The sequence below is a fragment of the Vidua macroura genome, chromosome 7 (genome assembly GCF_024509145.1).
Source record: "Vidua macroura isolate BioBank_ID:100142 chromosome 7, ASM2450914v1, whole genome shotgun sequence".
In the NCBI taxonomy this organism is placed as follows: domain Eukaryota; kingdom Metazoa; phylum Chordata; class Aves; order Passeriformes; family Viduidae; genus Vidua; species Vidua macroura.
Window position 1 is genome coordinate 14,909,096 of NC_071577.1, and position 23,873 is coordinate 14,932,968.

At 35.9% G+C, this 23,873-nt stretch overlaps 2 protein-coding genes across 11 annotated transcripts in view; one reads left to right on the forward strand and one right to left on the reverse strand.

The window, feature by feature from the left end:
* The window catches only part of DYTN (dystrotelin), a 53,875-nt gene extending 46,528 nt beyond the window's left edge, over nt 1-7,347 (forward strand). The window contains 1 exon segment of the mRNA XM_053982193.1: nt 7,284-7,347. Within this exon segment, the coding sequence (XP_053838168.1) occupies nt 7,284-7,314 (31 nt within the window). The 3' untranslated portion in view covers nt 7,315-7,347.
* ADAM23 (ADAM metallopeptidase domain 23) overlaps nt 1-23,873 on the reverse strand; it is a 69,284-nt gene that overhangs the window by 5,600 nt on the left and 39,811 nt on the right. For 5 of the 10 annotated variants that reach the window (XR_008437854.1, XM_053982187.1, XM_053982190.1 and 2 more), the window contains exons 14-24: nt 22,938-22,986; nt 21,325-21,424; nt 18,963-19,034; nt 18,118-18,204; nt 17,883-17,963; nt 15,929-15,979; nt 15,387-15,450; nt 14,036-14,141; nt 12,479-12,598; nt 11,347-11,515; nt 9,394-9,505 (exon numbers count right to left, since the gene is read on the reverse strand). Coding sequence is in view for 9 of the 10 variants with exons in the window: in XM_053982187.1 (XP_053838162.1) it covers nt 9,394-9,505; nt 11,347-11,515; nt 12,479-12,598; nt 14,036-14,141; nt 15,387-15,450; nt 15,929-15,979; nt 17,883-17,963; nt 18,118-18,204; nt 18,963-19,034; nt 21,325-21,424; nt 22,938-22,986 (1,011 nt within the window). In the remaining variant the exon portion in view is untranslated. Of the gene's footprint in view, nt 1-1,239; nt 1,331-5,978; nt 6,070-9,393; nt 9,506-11,346; nt 11,516-12,478; nt 12,599-14,035; nt 14,142-15,386; nt 15,451-15,928; nt 15,980-17,882; nt 17,964-18,117; nt 18,205-18,962; nt 19,035-21,324; nt 21,425-22,937; nt 22,987-23,873 lie in introns of all 10 variants that reach the window. The other 5 variants (XM_053982183.1, XM_053982189.1, XM_053982184.1 and 2 more) reach the window with 2 other exon arrangements.

Here is a 23,873-nt window from a genome sequence, read left to right on the forward strand (position 1 = left end):
CCTTGTGCAATACAAGCCTATCATCTAGGGATGCACACCCTGTTTCTGCAAAGTCTACGAATTGCTAGGTAATGGACAAATGTCTCTTACTGTAGAAAACTCATCCAAAAGGGTAAACCGACTTTTTTCCCCCAACAGAATCTAGCTTGGTTAATTCCCACAGGCACCCTCCAAACCAGCACTGAGAGAAAAATGAATGTGGCTGAGTCCTTCAGAGAACACCAACAGTGACAGACAGTGTAATAGGGAGTAATTGCCTTGTCCAGGAGAAAGGGCAAAGCCTGATTTGCTGCTTTCAGCAGGCCTGAAAGAAATTTTGAAATATTTTCCTTCTATATGCATAGTTAATTAAGGCCAGCTGAAACTTCAAAAATATAAGAGCATAAACCAGAAGTAAAACATTTTCAGGTGACCTTTGAAAGTGAATTACAAGATAAATATGACCTTATCACTACATTCTACTTTGATGACTGCTTTAATCAATTAGGGAATATTTTTTTCTTCTCAACTTTGACATGAAATATGAATAGAGGCCATAGAAAATTTTCTTTGAATTATTATTATTATTACTACTACTTATTCTCCTTGAAGAATTATGGCTTATTGTTGTATCATGGCTTAGCATTGATTCATGTTATTGAAAAGAAACAGCAACTTTAAATGCCATGAGAAATCACTTGTATTTAATTACTTCCATGATCTGTTAGGTTATAAACACTGCTTCTAAAGGGAGAACTTTTTTAGCAAATGCAGACCATGCGTGTGGGCAGAATGGACACTACAAAAAGGGTAGGAATTAAGTACCTTTGTACAAGACTACTCTGCTCCTTCTACCACTGACCATTTACATGACATCTCTTCTTGTCAAAAAGTTTGAAAGCACTACTACATTCAAAATAAGACATGTATCTTTTGGGGGCTTTTTTTAACCAATGTAATCAGCTTCAGTCTATGGACTGGAGGTGAAAAAAAGACCTTGTTCCTTAAGTGTTAGTTTTTATGAATTCACCTAATGCTTTTATTGTTATTCAACTTTGCACCCTGATAACATTTGCTATTTTCAAATCCATTTCCTTGGCTTGTTTAATGCATGTGTAATTTCTTTTCTTGTTTAAAGCAGTCTGTTAGAGTTGGGGGGGTTAACTTGGAACTCTTGTAGCAGGAACTCAAAATTTAGTGATGTAAGCAAGAAATAGAAATGCCAGAGCCACCGAAGAGAAGACATGCGGCATTGCTTACTTAAAGCCCCATCCTGTCCCCCCAAGGACAATAGCTGCTACCAGGATGGCACCAGCGATGGAGCCTATTATAAGATTGGTGGCACTAGGACCTGTGGTAAAGGATTAGGGTAAGACAGACATAAGAACCAACGACTTCATTCACATTATGTGAAGCATCTCAGGGGCAAACAATTCAGGGAATATAGACAGCACACAAGGTGATGGCTCTAGACAGTCTCAACAAGCCAACTTAACTTACTTTTCTTTAACATTAGGAACAAACAAAGCTGTTGGTCTCTGCATTGTGCTATGCTGACTTCTACTTCTACTAGATAAAAACCTAGTATTAGACAGTGAATTCCATTGTAACTTACTCCATTATCTGCTTCATGAACAGTCAGCTGAGGACACTAAGATAGTTGTGAATAATTCCTTAACTTAGAGGGAAAAGGATGAATGCTGTATGTTTTAAGACTACGGAAAATGAGAAAGAAATAAAAAATCAAGAAGACCTCTCTTTTTTCATGGAGCTCCCGAAAGGTGTAGATATTTTAATTTGAGCTGAGAGCATCTAGCACCACTTACTTATCAGAGTCCAGACACCCTACAGTTATATCAATGCTAAATTTACAATTGTTTGACAAAAGCAAAGGATTATATAAAAGGGAACAAAAGTTGAAATAAAAGTTTATTTCCACTAAGCTTTCCAAACATCAAAGCATCTTTTCATTATCCTCAAGAAGCTACTGAACAACAAAGTGGGGAAGGGTGGAGCAGGAAAAAAAAAGCAACAAAAAGAAGCAGCACAAATGATGTTTGTGCAATTTTCTGAAGAGGGTAAGAGAACATCTAAATAAAATATTAATAATTGACCCTTAAGTGCTGTGTTTATACAGGACAGAGGAAAACGGACAATAGGCTTGAGTAACATTTGCTCTGTACAAAAACTTCCTATTGCAGTCTTTGATGTAAAATATTGCGAAATGAAAGCAACTCAACAGTTCTTCTGCAGCATATCACACACTTTTTGTTTAACCATTTACATATTCAGGAATAGCCTTCAAAAACAGCTCTTACCCCTATCCCACTCTCCTCAAACCAACACTTCTACACAGCAATTGAAATTTTCCTAACTAATTGTTCTGAGCTGAGTTTGGAAAAACTGTCACACAGCTAATATAAGGAAGAAAGAGGAGCAGCCAGAGAGCAGCAAAGAAAGAGCAAGGGCAGATGCAACAACTGAAAGTTTTAAGCTGTTAAGTCAATATTACAAAACCTCCTGCCCCACCCCACATACTGCAATAAGCACTTGCCCTAAGTTTTAAAATTTACTGCAGCCACCTAACTGTATTGCCTCCACTACATGTTTCTCATCTCAGTGCTTCTGGAGATTCTGATTAGCTAAAAGAAAACCAAGTTTTAAAACTTGCTTCCTGCAGTTCCTACAGAAAGTATTCAGGAATATGAATAAAATAGTTGGAGTGAAAAAAAATATAATTAGCTTTATAGATGAACATTGCACAAATTTGACAACAAAAATCAAAAGGTAATTCTGCACAATTTGGAAGAATATATCTTACTTGGACTTACCTTTAAGTCACACCTGGCTCAAATTAACAGGCTTGAGCATGGTGGAGGGTAAGTGCCATCCTGCAGGCATTGCTGTTCCAATTAAGGCTTGTTTGTAACAGCAGCCTTATTTGACTGAGATCTGCAGTTTGCTCTGGATTTCATCAAATGATCTCACAGAACAAAAGACTGAAAACACAGCAAGTGATTTATCTGTAATAAATTTGCCTTGAAAATCTATAATAAATAAGGCTTGAAAAATTCTAAAGCCAATTTCTTTCTAGCCACAGAATGCCATCTTCTCACAAAAGAGGTATAATGATTAATTGTTAGTAACATAGTCATAAATTAGATAAAGATGTGCCAATTCAACTCTCTTACATCCCTCTTCTCACTATGTTCCCTGGTTGTTAAATGCCCAGGGATGTGTATCCATTTCATAGTGCACATCTAATCACCAAACATCTTTAAATAAAGAAAATCACTATTAGTTTTGTTTACTATAAATATCAAATAATCAATTTAAACAGAAGTTGGTAATATACCAAACAATTAGGTTCAGGTAAATAGAAAAATATAAATATATAAAAAAATCAAGCCTGTAGAATAAGTAATATGACTTAACAGCAACCATTTATTTATAAGACTGGAGTACTCCAACTGTTGAATCCCAGTTTCAAAATACAGAGATCTAAGAGGAACACTGATGAGTCATTTTAAGACAGACTGTGCACATAAAAGTACTTAAAATGAGATTACTTTTATGTGTTGTACCTTATTGTAAGGATCTATGCCTTATGTTTTATTAAGCATTACCAAATAAATTGTATTATTAATAAACCAGAATTTTGCTATAAAGGGACGTTTTCAAAGAAAAATAAAAATCCCTATGTTTCAGCTCAATAAACCTCTCTAGTCACTGAACTCAGATGCTTGACAAACCAGAAGTAAGAGGAAGGTCTTAATAACCACCATACTGTGGGATCATTTTCCATCCAGACTATCACAAGAAGCAACACTTTGGTACATCTGTTCTTTCCACCACACTTCTGCTATAACCTGCAGACACAGATTTATCAGGAGGAATCTCCTGCAGATAACTGCCTGGCACACCTCCTTTTCCTGCAAGGACACTGTTCTGGCATGGCTATCCTACCATCCCTGGCCATCTCTTAGGACCCTGATACAAATCCTACTGAGGTGTTAAAGCAGAACACACCTGTAACTTCAGTAGACCTCATACTATTCCCAAAATCTTCATCATCATCCAATAGATTCCACAAGAACTAATACACACCATTTGAAACTCTGCCAGTATTAGAAAAGGCAATTTTACTGCAGACTATGCTGCAGGTAACAACAACTCTGGTGATCTGATGTCTTTTCTTGCCTGTTGCTTTGCCAGCCAAATCGTCTGGTTTAAGTAATCAAAGCTAAGTATCCATTTTGGTATGAAATCTGGAAAAAAAAAAAAACTACTGAACTATTTTGTCCTCCATGATTCCTGAAATAAGTTCATAAGTCATTAAGTAATTAAAGTTATTTCAGCACTTTGAACAAGGATTTACAATTTGCAAGTGAAGTGGTGAGAGAGGAGGAAGAAGGACAGGTCCTGGCATCAGGCTGTGATGCTCACACCCTCCCCTGCAGCCACGCAGGGGCAGCAGGGCCTGAAGGGCATTAGGAACAGAGAGGGAATTTGCATTCACTGTGTGATTTTATAAACCAACAAAAAGTAGCACTGTCTTGCCTTGAATGCACAATTGTATCTGAAGAAACCAGAGGACGGAGAAATATTGATGAGATGCAGGAAAAAAGAATGAATAGAAACAAAAAGAATGAGTCAGGTAGTGAGCAATAAAAGCAGAGGAGAGATGAAGAAAAGCTGGCATTGGTATAGAAGGATACAGGAGCAAGAACAAATGGTCAGAGACACTGGTCAGAGCTGAGTGGCTTCAGACAGCAGGTTAGGGAAGAGACAGAAGAGAACAAGGCAGAATGTAAGCAAAAGGCAAGTGGTCCTCAACTTGTAGGTAAATTTTCTGCTCCAGAATCTGTCCTCCAAACCTCTACAACTTTCACAGTCTTCAGTTTTTAGCAAACAGTTGTAAAAGCTACCAGTAAAACACAGATCTGATCTTTCTCAAGGAAATGACCTATTACCTTCTTCCTTCTATTTGTTTTCTAACAATTGTCCTCTGTGAACGCAAAGGTCTCCACTTGTCTGAGAATCCTGGAGCAGTTTCATGTACGGACAGGTTCCTAGGGCTGCAGACTCACACATGAAGTGCTGCCTCACTGGACTAGAACTGTGTGTGAATGCCTTTGCACTCAGCCTGATTGGAAATCACAGACTGTCCTGCTAATGAGTCCCCCTTCAGAGAGGTGCCACTGTCATATGCCAGATGTCATATATATTACTAGAAAAATGGAGAAGTTGGAAATCTCAGAGCAGCAAAATAGCAGTCTTACCATCTGTAGTTTGCACAGTGAATGCAGAATGAAGACAGCTTTTACATGGGCCTTTTTATGTGTATATATACATGAACACAAGTTTATATAAATTATAGCCATTATTAATATTGAGGTATTGGGATAACACTTCGGATTACCATTTCCTAGAACTATGAAAAGACAATAAAAATTGCTCATACGTATCCTTTATACATTAATACTACACTCCAGCACTGTGCTATCTTGAGGTAACAGAATCCTAGCAACAGAACCTTCAGCAGCTTTACTGTAAAACTACCTGTCTGTATGACTATCATCAGCTTTCATCTGCCTAGCTTGATCATTAGACTGAAAGCCCTGCATGTAATAAAACAGTTCACATTACTCAGTCTACTTTGCAAAATAATCAAGAAATCCCTTCTTTTTTTCCTCCTTTTCCTTTTTTTTTTTTTTTTTTTTTTTTGGTAATTTGGTGTAATGGAAACATTTAGACATTTAATTTTATGGTGACAATGTAAAAATTCACAAACTTATTTTTTTATGCCCCACATTATCCCAGACAGGAGAAGGTTCAACACTGCATGAGCAAACCACATGACACAGACACAGTCAAATCACACGACAAATACGGTCACCACAGGACAAAGCTAAGGGGAACACAGAGGCTCAGGTGCATACGGTTACCTCACACACTAAGGCACCAGACAGAGAACTCAAACTGAGAAAAGTGCTTACTCTATTCCCCACCCTGTGCCTCCAAAAATCACCCCCAAGGCCAGAATGGTCCCTGCCACTGCACCTATTAGCCTGTTAGCGGCCATGCTCACTGTGTGGAGGGAAAAGGGAAGAATTTTTCAGGAAATCATCACATATATGTCTGAAATGAAAACATGAAATAATTCCTCAGAGGAATACTTTATAATATAATCCACTGTTGGAGAAACAATTCAAATCTCCTCACAAACCTTTGTTTACCAAATAGTGTAGCTTTAAAAATTCTGAAATGAGCTCTATTTGGTTTTCTTTGAATGCTTGCAAATATTTCAATAAGAAGTTTTCCTGTAAATTCCTTTTAGCTTGTGATTCTATTATTTACTCTAAAAGGGATCATCCTCAACCTACTGCTTATTTAAACCAGCCAAAATGTAAATAAATTGCCAATAAAAAAAACTTTCTTTTTGATTACCAGAAACTTACTGTATCCATAATATAATTAAGAAAATGAAAACTGTTTGGAAACAATTCCACCTCAGGAAAAAAACAAAAAACCCCAACTTTTAAAGTAATTCCTTTACTAATTAGTAATATTTTTCTTTGTTACTGCATTTATCAATAGGACTTTCTGTTTATCTATATGACCTAAAACAGGTAACACCTTTTAAAAGCAAAAACGTACCCTAGAAACCTGCTTCAGGTAACACCCTAGAAATTTTGATAGGTTCAGATAGTCTCTCAACACATCAAGGCATTACTTTTAATCCTTAAGGGAACTCTTTTCAGGAATAATTCTGTACATCTCCTATTTTAGAGATTAAAAGTTTGATAGATTCATGGAGTCACAATAGACCACAAGCAAGGAGATGAATTCCCTGTCAAATGGGAACTTAGGAACAAAGATTTTATAAACTTCATGCTGAGTGAAGCGTGTTTTAAAATATTTTTGGGTTTTTTTATCCTGTTTCATAAATATACACACACAAACACACACACACACTTGAGACACAAGTTCTATATTAAAATAAACAAGCAGTACTCCACTGGTCAAAGGCCTAATTCTAAAAATTAAATTGCAAACAAGAATCTCATGTGTATATGAAGTCCCACTGATTTCAAAACTGCTAACCCACACTCTAAAGTAATTCAAAGTTTCTGCAGTAACCAAAAACTAACAGCAAGAACTCATTGTCTTCCCCAAACTGCTAAATGCTGTGTACATCTGCTAGAACAGGATACAGTAGGTTGCTGAGTTTAGAGTAATTCGAGAGTCATGTAATAATAGCAACATAATTAAGGACCACAAATTTTTTTATCCTGATATAGAGAATGGAGCCAAAAAGCAATTGATGGATGATGGAAAAGTCTGAAAAGTGCAGCAGAATAGAAGTCAATTGTCAATTATCACAACAATACATAAATAAATAGCAACACTCCCCAGCTTTACATGTTCTAATTATAGCAAGAAAAATGCTTGGAGTTTTGGTGTGAAAAATATTAAACCTATTAGATGAATTTTCACATCATGAGTGTTTCATTTTATTCAACCTTATGGCTAAGGAAAAACAACTATTTTGGTTTCTGTCTTAGACTTGTAAACTGGCATATGACATAGGGAGTAATAAGGGATAAAAACTTAATGGAAGCTACTTTTGCATACATTGGGTCATTACAACAAAGGAAACTACCGCTGTACTCTTCTGAAATCTTCTCACAAAGGAATTCCTCTATAAGCACACAGAAGGAGATCATAGTGTTCAGTCTCTTAAATTCATTTCTAGGTGATTCAACATGAGTAAATTACTGTAACACAGTAAGAGAAATAATCCATCTTTTGAGATCCTTGAGTTGCCTTGAACAAAAGCAGTCTGCCATTTTGCAGAGGACTCCACTGAAAAATGCAGTCTAAACTTTGCAGAAATCCATGCACATTCTGTCCATTTAAGGCTTTTTCCCAGAATATTTCAACGTTGATATATTAATTTTCACTAAGGTATCTCCATTCTGAACTAGATGAGGCAATCTGACTTACAGTAATTTATCAAAGATAAGTCTACCTTCTGTGTTACCCTTCCTATAGACCTTTTCACAGAGGAGGGAATAATTTCTTTCCTACCAGATTTGGAAATGAACAAAATAAAATTCATATGCTCTCAGCTGTAAATCCTGCTCTCCTCATCCACTCACACACAGAACTGAACAGCTCTGCAGTGTTGGTCTCCCTAATTTATTTTTTTTAAGACTCTCTAAGCAGCATTCCACTGTTAGGAAATAGAATGAAAAGTGGCTTGTAAGGCAGAGTACAAACCAGGCAGCTCTACACTGAGCAATGTTGGGACTGGGAGTCCAGGGAGCACCTGTACAGATTCCTTATACAAATCTGGACTGGTCTACAGAACCTCCTTCACAACAGTAACTTGTTTCAAGATGATCTCTTCAAACAGTTCTTGGCAAAGGTCTACTGGAACCATTCTGCCAAGGGGTAACAGAAAAAGGCACACAAGACAGATGTAGAGCCATTCCAGAGGGACATACCAAAATCCTGTCCTTCCTTGAAACCCTGGTACTTTCAGAGTAATCAATTAGAGTCTGAGTCCTCAGGACTACATTTTTTAACAACTCTTCTCTTTTCTCCATCTACCTTGCAAATAGAGCAGAAGAACCTGGAACTGGGGACTTTGTAAATGCATACGACTGGATGAATATCAACTGATGTTGAACAGTGCCCTGATGACAGGAAAGACATTAAAAAAAAACTGGACAGCACAAGTCCAAAGATATCCAAAGATATTCTTTGGCAGAGGAGTCGGAGAGAAACTCAAATATTTTCGTTCCTCTTTGAAAAAATTTTTGGATTATTTCCTCAATACCTCCTCTTTGTACTTCATATGTAGTTGAAATACATACCAAGTACATAAGAACAAGCAATGATGACTGTAAGAATAATTTAAGTTATCAAAAATTTTAATTTCTTTTTTCTTTCATTGCAATACGATTTCAAGGAATCTGATTTTACCAGGGACATTCCACTTTTCCCTTTTTTATGCCACAGCTCTCTGAATTAGTTGACTAAGAAAACTGAAAATTTCTAGTAAAATAGAAATATTCAATGTTCATATAAAAAAAATGAGAGCTACACTAAGTCAGATTCCAATCACAATGAAAATGATCATTAAAAAATAGAGAATAAGAGACAAAGGAAAAAAACATTACCTGTTGAAATCTTCCCCAAATTGAAGTTAGAAAAGTGAAAGTTTTATCAATTCTCAAAGTAGAAAAACCTACTTCCTCTACATGAAGCAGAATTTTACTGTCTGGATCTAAACATAGCTGTACAATAGTATTTGCTTTTTATATGCTAATTCTGCTACCATGTATCAACAGAAAAACATCATAAATACTTAAAAGAACATAAAAACTGAAACAAAACACAAACCCTTGGGTCCTTCATCCTTCTTGCCACCAGTATCCCTGACAGGATCATCAATGCTGCAGTCTGTTCCAGCCCAGGAGAAATTACAAATGCAAGTGGCTTCATTACTACAAACCTAGGAAAAAAATGTGACAGCAGTTAATTTCTAACTACAATTTATTAACATGTCACACTGCATTTATTTAACATGTAATTAGACATTTAATTTATGGTATAAAACTTCTCTATTTATATATTGTAACAATAGGACTGAGTGTTTGGAATGACATAATAGACCTGGAAATTTGCCTCAACCCTCCTAATATTTTCACATGCTAGGAGAAGCAGAACTGGTTCTATCATCACTGGCACTACACACCTGCACAGGCTGTGAAAAATAAGAGAAATTTAGCTAGACTAGTTAGATCTTCACCAGCCAACTATCTGGAATTTGAGCCTGGATGCCCAGAAGGGATACAAACATTTGCCTTCAAAAGTTCAGGATATGGTTACACTTTCCAACCTCTTGTTTACAGCTTGCTCCCATGTAGAACAAAGTCGATATATTTTCACTGGTTTTGTCAGCATTTTTCCTAAACAGCAATGAGGAATGCTTGTCTGGCTTCTAAAAGAGAGGGAACAGTTCTTCCTGAGTTTACATTTACCTGAATGACCTCTAAAAAAGAACTTAGGACTCTAAAATTGGCAGTATATTTATTAGATACAGAAAAACCTATGCAGCAGACAAAACCTAAACCATCAAATCAATAGTAAGAGTTAATAGCTATAAACTTTCCGTATGAAAAAGTACATGGAATAGTGCTTCTAGAAGAGGTTACTGTGGAAAAAAGCATGACACAAGAAACAGACATAAAGAATGAAGCTTTGATTATAGGACTAGTAATGAAGTCAATCATTAGACAAACAGCTAATAATGTCTTTTGGACACTGGAACATAATGTGAAAAAAAAGCAGGAAACAACCTACCCACAAATGATTCTAAGTGACACGTGATTTTTTTAATTCAACTTTTATCATGCTCTGCTTTTAAGAAGCACTCACTGGAGAATCTTACCTAAGAACTTGAAGATAAACACATTTTATGGCAGGTTTGATCAACTGAAATACCCTTTTAAAATTAGGAATTGTAATAATCCAAAACAGAACAGGTAAGACAGTCCATTCACCCTTCATGTCACTCTCAAAAAGTACCAAGATGATTTCTAATTTCCTAGATACTTTACTTTCAAATTTTAAAAATTTTATTCTTGATTTTTAACCTAACCCTCTATATTGAAGTACTCAATTTTATATTCAAGTATAGACAACAAGAAGAAATAACCCCTTTCTGTACAAAGTCTAGCCCTTTAGGCAAGTATTTGTCTCACTGAATCCCACAGTGGAAAAGTTTTATTGGTATTTAAAACAGTGATCTGTTCATCAAAACAGACCTAACATCTTAGACAAATGAACTCTGTGGGCAGAATAACAGAACATGATGTGCCTGAATGTAAAATGATACACTTTGGATCTTTTTAAGGACTGTTTGGAACTGTTCAAGAACTCCCTCTCTGCTGAGGACCCACAGTTTGGAATTTTAATTATTTAAGCCATGGGCTATAAATCTAGGAACACAAGACCAACTTTATAAAGGTGTTAGTGTGCAGGAAAAAGTTTAATTCAAGATGGCAAGTAGCTTGAAATATGGGCTGTACATTACAGAAGTCCTTCCAATAACTAATGTCAAAGGTCTTTCTTGCTACTAACAAACCTAATTCACTGGATATAATTGCAGAACCAATTTGAGAACTTTCCTTTCTAAATTTTTTTTTATGCATCACAAAAGGGCAGTCTTCTCTTGAATCCAACATTTGTGGTTTCAGATCAAAAGGTCTTAGGAAGACTTCCAGGTGTTAGGATTGGGTAGAGCAGCGAGAGCTGGGGAAACTGAGCTGTTCACTCCCAGTACAGACTCACCCCATGACCAGAACAGACTTTTCCATTGGAACCAATGGGACAGCTGCTTATGTTCAAGGACTGAATTGGCAGGCACTTTTTGTCCAGACACATCATCTGAGGTCCACATGGAGCTCCATCGTCCACATAACCTAAATCCGTATCATCATCTAAAAGAACATGAGCACCACTAGGAGAAATAAGTTTTAAGGCAGTATTAGTGTTATGACTGGAATCTTTTGAAAATATTAAAAGCATGTCAGTATAGACACTGAAAGCCCCACACTTTTCTTTCATTCAGACAGAACAAAACTGTAGAGTTTTTCTGTCTGTCCACAGCAATGACAGTGTTTCAGTTGTTAAAATAAAAATAAGTCTAGATTAGGACTTAAACACTCAAGAAGGGCATCTTAGGCTTTGAGGATTTTTAAGTCTCTGACAGACAATTTTCCTTTTTTTTTTTTTTTTTCCCAAATGCTGTGAAATACTATTGCTAGAAAAAATACTAAAAAAACTAACTTCCCATGCAATTTAAATAAAAACACTAGTGCAATACTGGAAGAATTAAGAACAATTGTTCACTCAGGACCCAGCTATGTAAGACAGTACTCTTAGGGTGACAAAAATTGCAATGTTGCCATGTCTTCAAAATACAAACCCAGCATTGTGCACAGACCCAGTAGTGCAGGAGACTGAAACTCATTTACTTGTTCATTAACTGAACTGTAGCTGAACATCTTACCCTGCCACAACTCTGCAGTTTCCTCCCTCTCAGCCTTCACTTCACTACAGCTGTTTCTTTGAGTATTTAACACTCAAAATCAATACATTGAAAATATGGGTCTTTGGCAATCACAGACTTTCTCCACCCCCAGAAAAACATAATGCTGAACATTAAGCTCTGACTGAAGTTCTGCTATTGGAGGGATCAAGCGGAAGATTCAGGAATATAACCCACATTTTACCCTCTTTAAATATGGAATATTAGGCTTTTTATGGTTTGGGAATTTTTTTTTAATCAAAAGAAATACCATTCAGAATAATGATTTTGCTGCAATTACCTAAAATTCACAGAATCTCACATTTATGTCTCTCTTAATTCAATTAGGTTTGACAGAGATAAGTCATGTTGGAATACTGCATTATCTTTTACCTGCAGTCCACTATGCGTCCTTGATGATAAAAAGAATTTGGGATAATTTCTCCTTGAACTTGACCAACTCGTGGAACTCTAGTAAGATTAGTACAGAGCAAAAAGCCACAGAAAACATCACTGGAAAATGAAAACAAAAATCAAAATATTACTGGAATAATATGAGGTAAACTTACAAAAAAGAAAGTCTGGCAATGGTGCTGCTGATCACAGTAATATATTACCATAAGCCATATGATAGAGAGTGCAAGCCTGGAAATAAAATATTATTTTATTTAAATGACAAAAGGCAGAAACAAGTCATCATTCATGTCAATGCACGAGTGAATGCTCACATGAGCACAAAATGTATCTGTGCTCCAAGAACAATCCAGTACAAGTAAGAGGAGCCAAACTGTACAAAGCTTTGTCATATTAGTCTGAATTGCTTTTCCTCTCTCTCTCTGGCAGCTTACACATCATACCTCAATGTCAAGTTTGAAATTTTCCTTGCATTTTATTTCCCTTGCAGGACAACAGAACCATAACAACAATTTTTACTGTGCAGTTGTGTGTGCCCAAGTTTTGGTAAAGAATCTTCTTTTTTAATGTTATTTTATATCTGCATATATTTAAATATATTTTATGTAATATATACAATATATCTTTTATATCTTCAATAGAAGGATATTAACTAATACTGATTGTCCTAAGTTATAGAAGCAACTGAATGAATGCTGGAAATTGACTTAGTTAAAACTGAAAAAAACATAAATAGCCCTTCAGCCACATCATTGTCCTGCATCTCTCTACTAACAAAGAAAAACTTTTATAGAAATGAGGGGGTTAGTATACACATTAGAACACACTATCCTCATCTAAATTAAACTCCTTTCCTTATGATCCTATCTGAAAACTCATAATAAAAAAAAAATCCACTATACAAGCATCAAATAGTTAAAGAGGGAAAATGCTATTCCAAAACTGAATTTGTATGTACATAATTAAAAATTACAAAACAGAAGTAAGTCAGGAGAAATTAAGTCTATCTACTAATGATCATTAACTTGAAAAGTAAATTTAATCAAATATTCATCTAGTAATGATCATATGGAAATTAATCAGGCCTTTTCTCTATAACATCCAAATGTCTAATGGTTCTCTCTGGTCAAAATAAAGGTTGGAACAAACTTGAAACAGCATAATCTGGTGTCAGTCCCAGAGCACGCGAACAGAGTGTGTGTATTTGCAGCCTAATTTATCCCTGCCAAGGCTGAGGTGTTTTTATGTTATGAACTTGTGACTTTTTGTTGTCTTGTCCCTCAGCTCCTCTGAAATAACTGAAGTCACAGTATATTCTTCTGAAAAATCTAGAATTATTTACAAGTCTATTGCTGAGTCACTTATAGATTTGTCAGGGTGCAATTTTTCAAGACGCAAACCTCACGAGAGAAAAGAGATTCAAAATAAAGCAAAACAAGCTGCTGAAACATGCATGGAAAAGTAGAAAAAGTAGACAATATTAAACCATTACCAATCTATTTAAATTACAAATAATCTCTACCAAACTGAACTTACTGTTTGCTGCACTGAATCCATCGGTCTCCATCCTTTCCACAGTTTCCTTTCGTTGTGCCTTCTGTATTAAGCTTTTCATAACAAAATTTGTCAGATCCTGAAGACTCTGTTGATGAAGAAAAAAGAAACATGCTTTCCACTAGCAACATGACAGCTTTGAAACCCACATACTTCATTGCAGCTGTTTTCTGTAATTTTTTTAATACAAAACATCAATTTAAATACACATGTATGTGCACAGATGGTATCTTCCAATGACTAAAAGGGAGAACAGGCTAAACTGAAATACCCACTGATATGTTCAGAATATGCTCTGAACTTCTAAAAGTAGCCTCTGTACAGAATACAGGCGTCTGTATTCTGTATATGACATTTTTCTGTGGTCTAATTTTGTTCACTTCATAACAGTTGCACATAGATTTAATCTTGTTGTTTTTCACTGCAATTTTTCCTGATTTACATTTCAAAAGATTTTATATAGGACATTTATGATAAGCATATGTTCTGACATAATCTAAATGTTGTTTTAATTCTATTTTTCAAATGTTCACAGGAACCCAAACGTGGACACAGTGCAATTTTTACCTATTTTTAGGAGTAAAATTCTGAACTAGTAGGTTTTAAACCCATAATTATTTACTGATGAGCTCATTTGTTTTTTCTAAAAATGAATCTAAAAAGCACAACAATTATATAGAGGAAGATAAAATAATAAGACAGAGTGGCCTCAGTGGCAGTTATGATTAGACAAAATGTACAAGAACACACTAAATACCAGAGCACAGGACATCCTGCTAGTTCTACTCTGCTGAATTGTCTCCAAGTCATTACACAGAACATTCAGCCCCTCTCTTCAACAAGCAAAGCCCATTGCAACTGCAATTCTGTTTAACTCAACACCTCTGGACTTAGATCCATACAATGCATACTTAACTTCACACCAATGTACTACTTTTCCAGACTTGGAGGACAGTATAGGAAGGAGAGGCAAGGTAGAGCAGCTTTGGCATGAACCACTGATGGGATAATGGTACTGGTGACTGTCATTAAGAAAACCCCAAAACATCTGTTTTTGAGCTATACCCAAAAAATCCTCAACACCCTCCCCCCAGTAGCATTTGCTGCCCTACCCAGATCTGCAGCCACATCATCACTCTCACTGACACCATTCCCAGGTTCAGAATTCCACTTGGCAACCAAGCCATTTTCCCACTGCAGTCTACTCACTCTACTGATCAGAAGACTTTAACTTGTAGTGACAAGAACAAAAAATAAAAACACGAAAAATCCAAAGCAAAGGCAGGAATGAACTAGAAATAAAATACATTTAAGGTAGTTAAAGTCAACCTACTAGATCCCCAGATATATTTGCACTGATTATCTCTTGTCTTGCATTCACCATTATAGCAACGACCCTAAAAAAATACAACATGTTAGGAATTAGAACTGAAAACAACTTAATCTCCTTCCCCTCCCACAACAAATGTCTCATTTTCATCCTTCAGATGCATGTTGGGATGTAGATTCCATGAATTTGGGTAGATGAAGTACACATTTTGGCCCGGATTCCCAAAGCCAGTTTGTATCCAATACATACTGACATTTAAGCAGTTGCTTTATACCTTTACATAGTTGGAAAGAATTTAATAAGATGGAGTGTAATAAAATATCTACGTATAAAATGTAGAGATACCAAGTGGATTTCACTCCAAGTAGAAATTATTATTATTCATAGAGTGCATAAAACACAAGCAAGATCAATGTTTGAAGGATAAAATATATGAAGAAATATGGAATACAGGATTTTAAAAAATCAATTCCAAAACAAAACAAGAATCTGTATTTGGTTGATTTCTATTTGCTGATCTGCAGGGATTGTAAAACATTGCATACCTGATTAGAATCACAGGCATACCCATCTTGTTTATGAAGATTTGGTGGACACTGAAAAAAATTAAGAATCTTTTTTGTCACGTGCACTGTAATAATACATCAGAGTATCACATATGGAATTTTCCTGCTTTTAAGAGAACTGGACAACATATAAAGGGGGTTGAGAACAATTAGTGCAATAATCTTCATAGCTACAAATGTAAATGAAAAAAATAACATTTTGAGCCATTAAATACAATGTTCAAGTCTAACTTTGTGCATATTCCAAGAAGAAATTAAGGATGTGAGGCAAAATGAAAGCCAACATGCTCAGTAAGAGGATATTTGGTAGCTAATACTGGGGCCATGTTTGCAGCACTGCCACCACATGCATTTCAGTTCCACTACAACAGTGAGGAGCACCTGGTCACAGCCCACCAGTCTATTGCTTACAGAGCTTCAGGGGGCTTAATGATCTTAATTGTTACATTCACTTGGCACTGGAAATACTTTCATACAAACAAGTCACTAGGTCCAGAAACCTCAGACTACTAAGGTAAGGACTTACTTTAAACCATGCTTAAGGTTTTTTCCTCAACTAAAAGAGACCTGTGAAAATTTGGAAAGAGAATGATGCTGCACTGCACTGTGTTAGCCAGTACTCTGAGGGCAGCTTGAGAAAGACTTTCTCATTAAGAATGCTCCATCTACAGAGCAAAAGATTTATGATAAAATATTGGCAATAGCTACTTGTCTATGTGTTGACGTCTCAGATGATAAAATTAAAGGAAGTTATTGTTAATTTATTGGCATTTATAAGTACAGCCAATGTCCAAAGAGATTGTGATTTGTCCTGAATCTCATTTCTTCAAGGCTAAGAACTTGATGCAGTAGATGACTGCATCAGTTATGAAGTTCTTATATAAATAGAATAAATATATAAACATTCAGTATTGAAAAGGAGTATATGTCACCTAAAACATCAAAGTTGCTGTGAAAATGGAAAATGTACAGGATATTGACTATTTAAAAGAAATCAAATGGAAACAGCATTCTGTTTGCTGTTTATTTTACATTAGCCAAATGTTTTCAGGACAAATGTGTAAGATCCACAACTTTTAAAATTATCATACATGTGCACACTCTTAGAAAACATAACACACTTTATACAAGTCTTACTGTATAAAGGAGCAATGGAGGGATCCGGGGTTGTTTAGCCTGGACAAGAGGAGTTTCAGAGGGGACCTTCTTACCCTCTACAATTCCCTGATAGGAGGTTGTGGAGACATAGAGGTTGGCCTCTTCTGCTCCGGTAACAAATGACAGGATGAAAGGGACTTAAGTTATGCTGGGGAGATTTAGGTTGGATATTAGGAAAAAACTTCTTCACCGAAAGGGTTGTCAAGCATTGGAACAGGCTGCCCAGAGACACAGTAAAATCACCATCCCTAGAGGTATGTAAAAGACCTGTAGATGTGGTGTTCAGAGACACGGTTTAGTGGTGGAGTTGGCAGTGCTGGGTTCATGGTTGCACTCAATCTAAAAAGTCTTTTCCAGCCTAAATGATTCTATGTTTCTATACTCCATTAGTTTTAATTTTCTACAATTGTATTTTAAGCCATTTTATTTCATAAAATCTTAGTGCTATTACCTTTAAATACATTCACATTTGCAGTGTATTCTTATTACTTAAGTTATAGATAAGGCAAAGAGTAAAGAAGGATGCCTGACACAAATATTATACACAAAACCCCAAGAGTTATAAAAACCAAATAAATCTAGAGAAGTCATCTTTTGAGTCCACTTAGATTATTATTTTCATGAGTTTACAATAGTTTACACTCCATTATTACATCACCATTTTGGGCATATGATTGTGCACTTTGTTAATACAATTTTCCTGTTAAATGAATACAAAAAAAAGAGTGCAAACAAACATCAGCAGTGCAAGCAGAGAACATTTCTGCACACATACCTGTCCAGAATCCCCAGTGCAGAACTCTGCAATGTCACACTCATTCACTGCATATCGACAGTCATAACCTCGTGGGAAAAACTAGAAAATTAAAAACACAGTTCAGCACTAAGAATACATCTACATAAGCTGCTCCTTTTCCTTCTATCTAAAACACACTCTGAACTTGAACAGGCTGCACATGACTGCCATGGACAACTGAAAAGAACAACTGATATATGGCAGCAACACTCACAAGACACGATGTATTACAGCAGGGTCCATCACTACAATGAGCTCCATTAGAAAGAGAGCACTTCTTACAACAGTCTGCATAGCATTCCTGAAGAAAGAAATAAGCAAAAAGTTTCGTTTTCCATTTTAAACAAGTTTTTTTTCTTCACAATCTTTCCAACATCAAATTATTACATACCAGCAGACAAAAGATTCAGTTTAGCACTGATGATTTAAAATTATCAGCTGGAATAAGCCATTGCAATACTTAAATACTAAAGGGAAAACAGTGACATACAATGCTATAGCAACACAGGGATTCACATCTTCTGAGTCCCGTGCCAAATTTATGCTGCTGAGTTCAATAGTTTTCAATGCAGGAAAAAACCCCCAACCTAATTACTGGTGCAATTATATTCAAATACTAGAATGAGGACTCAAATCTAGAGGGCATATTTTTGCAAAAACATTATTGGAATATTTCTGCAATAGAGAAGAAAACAGAGAAGTTTACTTGTTCTGTCTGAAAACAGGCACCAGTCTCCAAAGTACAGTAAGGAGTCTCCCACTCCAGATATGCTATCCAGGGAAAGCAAAGAGTTGCACTTCTCCAGTGCAACTCAAAAACTGCTGGGAAACAGCTGTATCTTGTCATTGGTTTAACAGGAACTGTTCAGAGGACACTGTCTTTGCACTCATTGTCATTTGAAAAAATGTTTTAACACAGGCTTTTAACAAATTTGTTCCCAAACAACAGGCAAAACAAATTAATTTCCATAACCTTTCTTCTCTCCCTTACCAATCACTTAATTTATCTTAATAAATTTTATAAGAAAGACTTGTGGAGCAATATATAACTCTACTTACCATTCGGAAACCACAATCACATTCTTCTCCTGCTTCTACATAACCATTTCCACACTCGGTGGCTTCAAAGAGCTGAAAGAAAAAAGCCCCCACCCCGAAGTAAGAATAAAACCAGTGTCAAGTGACTTCTGTGGCACACACAACCCATTTCTGCAATGCTACACAAATGTACTGTCCCAGACAATGCAGGTGCCATGCCTTGGTGAAGGAAAGGCAGTGTGGTTTTCAAATGCTGCTCATCAGAATTTTTCAGACATGAAAGGCATACAGCTTTGGAATGCTGGTCCTCTTTAGGAGAATACTGTTCTCATAAAACCATGCTAAACAGAGAGAGAATACAATAACATTTAAGGGGATGACATTTGAACTTCATTCCTGTTCCATGGACTCCCATTTTTCTGACAATTCCTTCAAGAAACCAGTCCACAATATCACTCTTGGGATTTGCTCAGGTACCCACACTTGCTCATGCAACGAGCTAACTGTCCGTTCCTGTGCAACATTTGTGCAGGAAAATATTAAATAGAAAGAAATACTGCCAAAAGGAAGTCCTATGTGCCTTATTAGTAAGTTATACACAACCATTGGAATATTAGCAGCAGAAACAGATCCACTAGAACATGGTTGAAATGAGAAGTTAGACGTTAATAAGTTAAAATGTGAATAGATTAATCTACGGGTGAAAGATGTGAGGAAACCTTTCTGCATGGGCTTAGTGGAAGTAAAGCTGTGGAGAACCAGCAAGATATGAAACACAACATATAATACAATACAAATTATATATAAACTTGTATGGAATTCTTCTTTGGTAGTTTTGGTTGGGGCAGGGGCAAATCATAATGCCTAGTAAAAAAGATATACAACATTTCACTTTTGTTGTATAAACCACAGAGGTAATCAATAGCACCTATAATTTTGGGTGCCAGAAGCAAAACAGTAGTGAAGAAATATCCATATGTGCTCTTCTTCACCAGCAATGCTGACAGGATTTAAAAAAGCATTTAATTTTTCTTTTTTTTCCTCCTCTTTAAGCTCCTGTTTTTCCTACACTTTGGTGCAAACAGCAGGATCTCTTATTCTGAAACTGAAATTCATTTCTCTATAAAATAAGAAAATTACAGAACACAAGCAGGCACACATAAATTTCCTATGGCAATCAGGAACCATTTAATGTTCATATACATGTCAGAGTATAACTCAAGATATAATTTTAAAAATGGCATCAGGGTGACTTACTTAACAACTCTGTTTTACTTACCAAAGGATTAAACACACAATTTTCTACCTTACCTCCCGACCTCTAAATAAAAGCATTCTAAACATTGTATGATTATTTTGCCCTCCCAAAGTACTTTAAAGCTGTGAAGCACTGGCACAGGTAATATATAAAGATAATTCAACCATTTTCCTGGAAGCTTTTTCCCCAAAATAAATCAGATTTTTATTCTGTCAAATTGACAATTTCTTCGCATTACTTTGCCTGACAACTGTCACTAAAAACTGAAGCTGTGTTTTTCTATTTCCGTACTTATTCCTTTGTGTAAGAATTCTTGCATTCTTATTCTATAAGCAAAGATTGCTACCCTGGGAAAAGATTCAAAACCATTTGAACAAGCAAATTTTTTAGTTATTGTGCAAGGTGATGGTCCACCAAAGGGTATAGCATAGTAAACAGAACAGCCTAATAGCCTTATGTGGTATTAAATTCTACAAGGACAGCGGTTTGACACAATGATTAAATAGAATATTAATGCTTTGGATTGCTCTTACTTGGCAAAAAGAGCCACATGGAATATTTTTATACTGCTCAGCTTTACAGGGATGTCAGGCTAACATTGTCTTCGAAAAAATTATGACCTTGGTACAGTTTTAGGCAAAAAGCAATGGTAGAAGGAAACAGCTATGAATGATAGTTTGCTAGATGTATATTTCAAATGAAATTAAGCTAACGTTGAGAACAACAAAAAGTTACTACTGTCTATATGAAATCAGCTATGGATTTCTATTTCCTAATGTGGTAACTGGCATTCTCTTTAACAACCTCAGACACAACGTCTAAGAATTGATTATAGGTGGAACATACACTTCTGGACTTATTTTGCATTACTTCCAGCTTAAGTAGTGCATTTATGCTGAATGCAACATTTATCATAATTTGAGTATGAAGAATTATGGAAACCAAGTTGCATTCCTCTCAATATTATTTTAAAATGCTAAGGACCTGAACAGGTCCTTAATTACAACCTCAGGAAAATACCCACACAGATATCTGAATAAATTTGAGAACAAATGATGTCAGTGAAATTGTAACATTTTCATTACAATGTGTAGCAGATGTCCTGACTACTAACACATTTATTACCTTTGTTGGCCTGTTAAAAAGACAGGCACCTCCCCCGCGAAGTAAAAATTCCTTGTATTCTGCAATGCTGCATTTGGAGAATTTCCTGGAATGGTATACCCTACAATGGCAAAGAATTAGGTGAGTAAATGCCTTGAAACACCACCAGCTACTGGAAAGGGGCAAAAGGGTCACAACTTTTTAAAATACTGTAAATCCCAGTTTCTTACAACCACTGTGTGCAACAGTATGACAGCTCAGTCTTACTCTCAAATAATAAAATCAGAACAAAAGAAAAAATTTAAAACATTTTGCCTTTTTTGTATTTCTACTTTATGAATGTACAGTATATAAAACTGTAGCTTTTAAACTTCTTAATAAGGTAAACCCACATTATCCTAGTAGCTGCTATTCACCCTCTCTATTGCATGCATAATCCAGTATCTTCTCAGGTTTGTTTTTAACACCTACAAGATGCTACAGCAACAAGTTTCACAGCTTAATACAGACTGGTAGAAGAGCAATTTCATCCCATTTTCTTCTGTCATATTTGCTAATCTCATTTCATGTCTCCCTAGTTCTTATACTAGAAGAAAGAGTAATCATTTTTGCATAATGTTACAGACTTCTCTCACATTTCCTCAACTCAATCTTTTTCCCAGACTACTGAAAACGTACTTTATTAGTAATTTCTCACTCAGAAATTGTCTGATATGTTTATCAGTCATGTTTTGAGATCTGGGAATAAGATCTATTCACACTATTAAAGACTGGGGTAACCATGCTACAAGGAGGTTCTCCATTCCTTTCCTAACAGCTCACTGCCACTAAGCAATTTCCCCACTGAATTATTCCATACAGAAAAAAATGTCTCCTGACACTGATGGAGTTAAGTGAAAAGGCTTTAAAGTACAGCTAATTATTCACTCATTTTATTAGTCAGTCCATTATCAGCTTCTACATGACCATCCTCTGCTCCTGGCTTTTGTTTACCATTAACCTTTTTTACAGAAGAGGCTTATTCTAACAGCCTCTTCTTCTGATACTTCCATCCAAGACCAATACTTTGATGATTTCACCATATGAAGGAAGCCAGTATCTATTCTGATCAATGCTTTACCTCAGATGCCAGGAGCAAATTTATGGAATGATTTTTCTGCTGCACTCATACACTGACTGACAATTACAAGTTTACAGAGAAGCCACAAAGTAACCAATTTCCAAATACTGTACAAAGAAACTAAGCTCCTTCTGTCTTATTTGTAACTAATTTTCTCCATGATTTTTGCAATCAAGCTTCCACAGTGAGCAAGATACTGACAGGAAGTGATTTGTAAGACTCAAACCCCTATATTTCAGAAGTTACCCTTTTCTAATCAATTGCTTAGAGTACAGAGAAAAGAATCTTTGGCAGTGTGAGGGTGGTGGGCAATGAAATTCCTCCCATATAGATGTGTTTCCCCTTCAGACTTCACTGACTATTTATTTACCTAAGGATTGAGTTCCAACTGTTTCTAGTTTTTCGTTTATTACCACTAAAACACATGGATAAAACTGAATGCATAAATATTTCTGTCATAATGTAAATTATGAACTCATTCCAGATCCCTTGGTTACTGTTATTTATGACATACCCTGTTTCCTCCATGATGCAACCACCCCAGGATTCAGTGCAGTCACACTCTTCTCAGACAAGACCAAAATACAACAGAAAAGGAGAGAAGTTATACATATGCTTACAATAAATATAAAGTACTCACTATAAAAATGGAGCTTGACTAATTATACAAAGATTTGATGGTTGCTTGGCTATACAAACTCTAGCCCCAAAAAGGAAACCAGCCCACTTGAAGACATACTAATACCTTAAATAAATACGGTACTTTCAGATTACCATATCTGCAGGTTCTTAAGTCTCAACACAAAATTTCAGGCACTACACAAAGCTAAAAATAGTTGGCAAGGTTCTTCCCTACATGCTCTCAAAACAGGCAGCACAAGGCTGCCTGCAGTACACATAATATTGATGATTTTAAATGTTCACATTTTCTTCTCCCTAAAAATACACAATACCCTGAAAGAGGATTGTTACTGGACAGGCCAGGCTTTTTCCCTTTTGGCATAAAATTATTAACAGTAATATGTGAATCAGCCAATTAAACATTCATTTGAAAAAGTAGTTGAATGAAAATGGATTTACAGTTTACTTACAGCTATAGCACGTAAGTCAACAATGACCAAATTCATAGCATAAAAACAAAAGATCAGCACCTTATAGTTGGTAAAACAGAAGCTGCAAACTGCCCATAAAAATGATCTACCAAAGACAGATGTACTGTAGTTACTACTGGAAACCCAGAGTTTCTCCATGGACAATATTCAGAGATTATTTACATGGTTATTTCTAATCTCCCCAGGTCTTTCATTAATCTTTCTCTACAAAAGGCCTCCAAATAAGGACACTAAGCTATCATATCAAAAACCTCTATCTTTCAGTTAAAAAATATTCTCATTTCCAAATGATATGAACTCTGTTTTACCTGTAACCAAAAATAATGATATAGAAAATA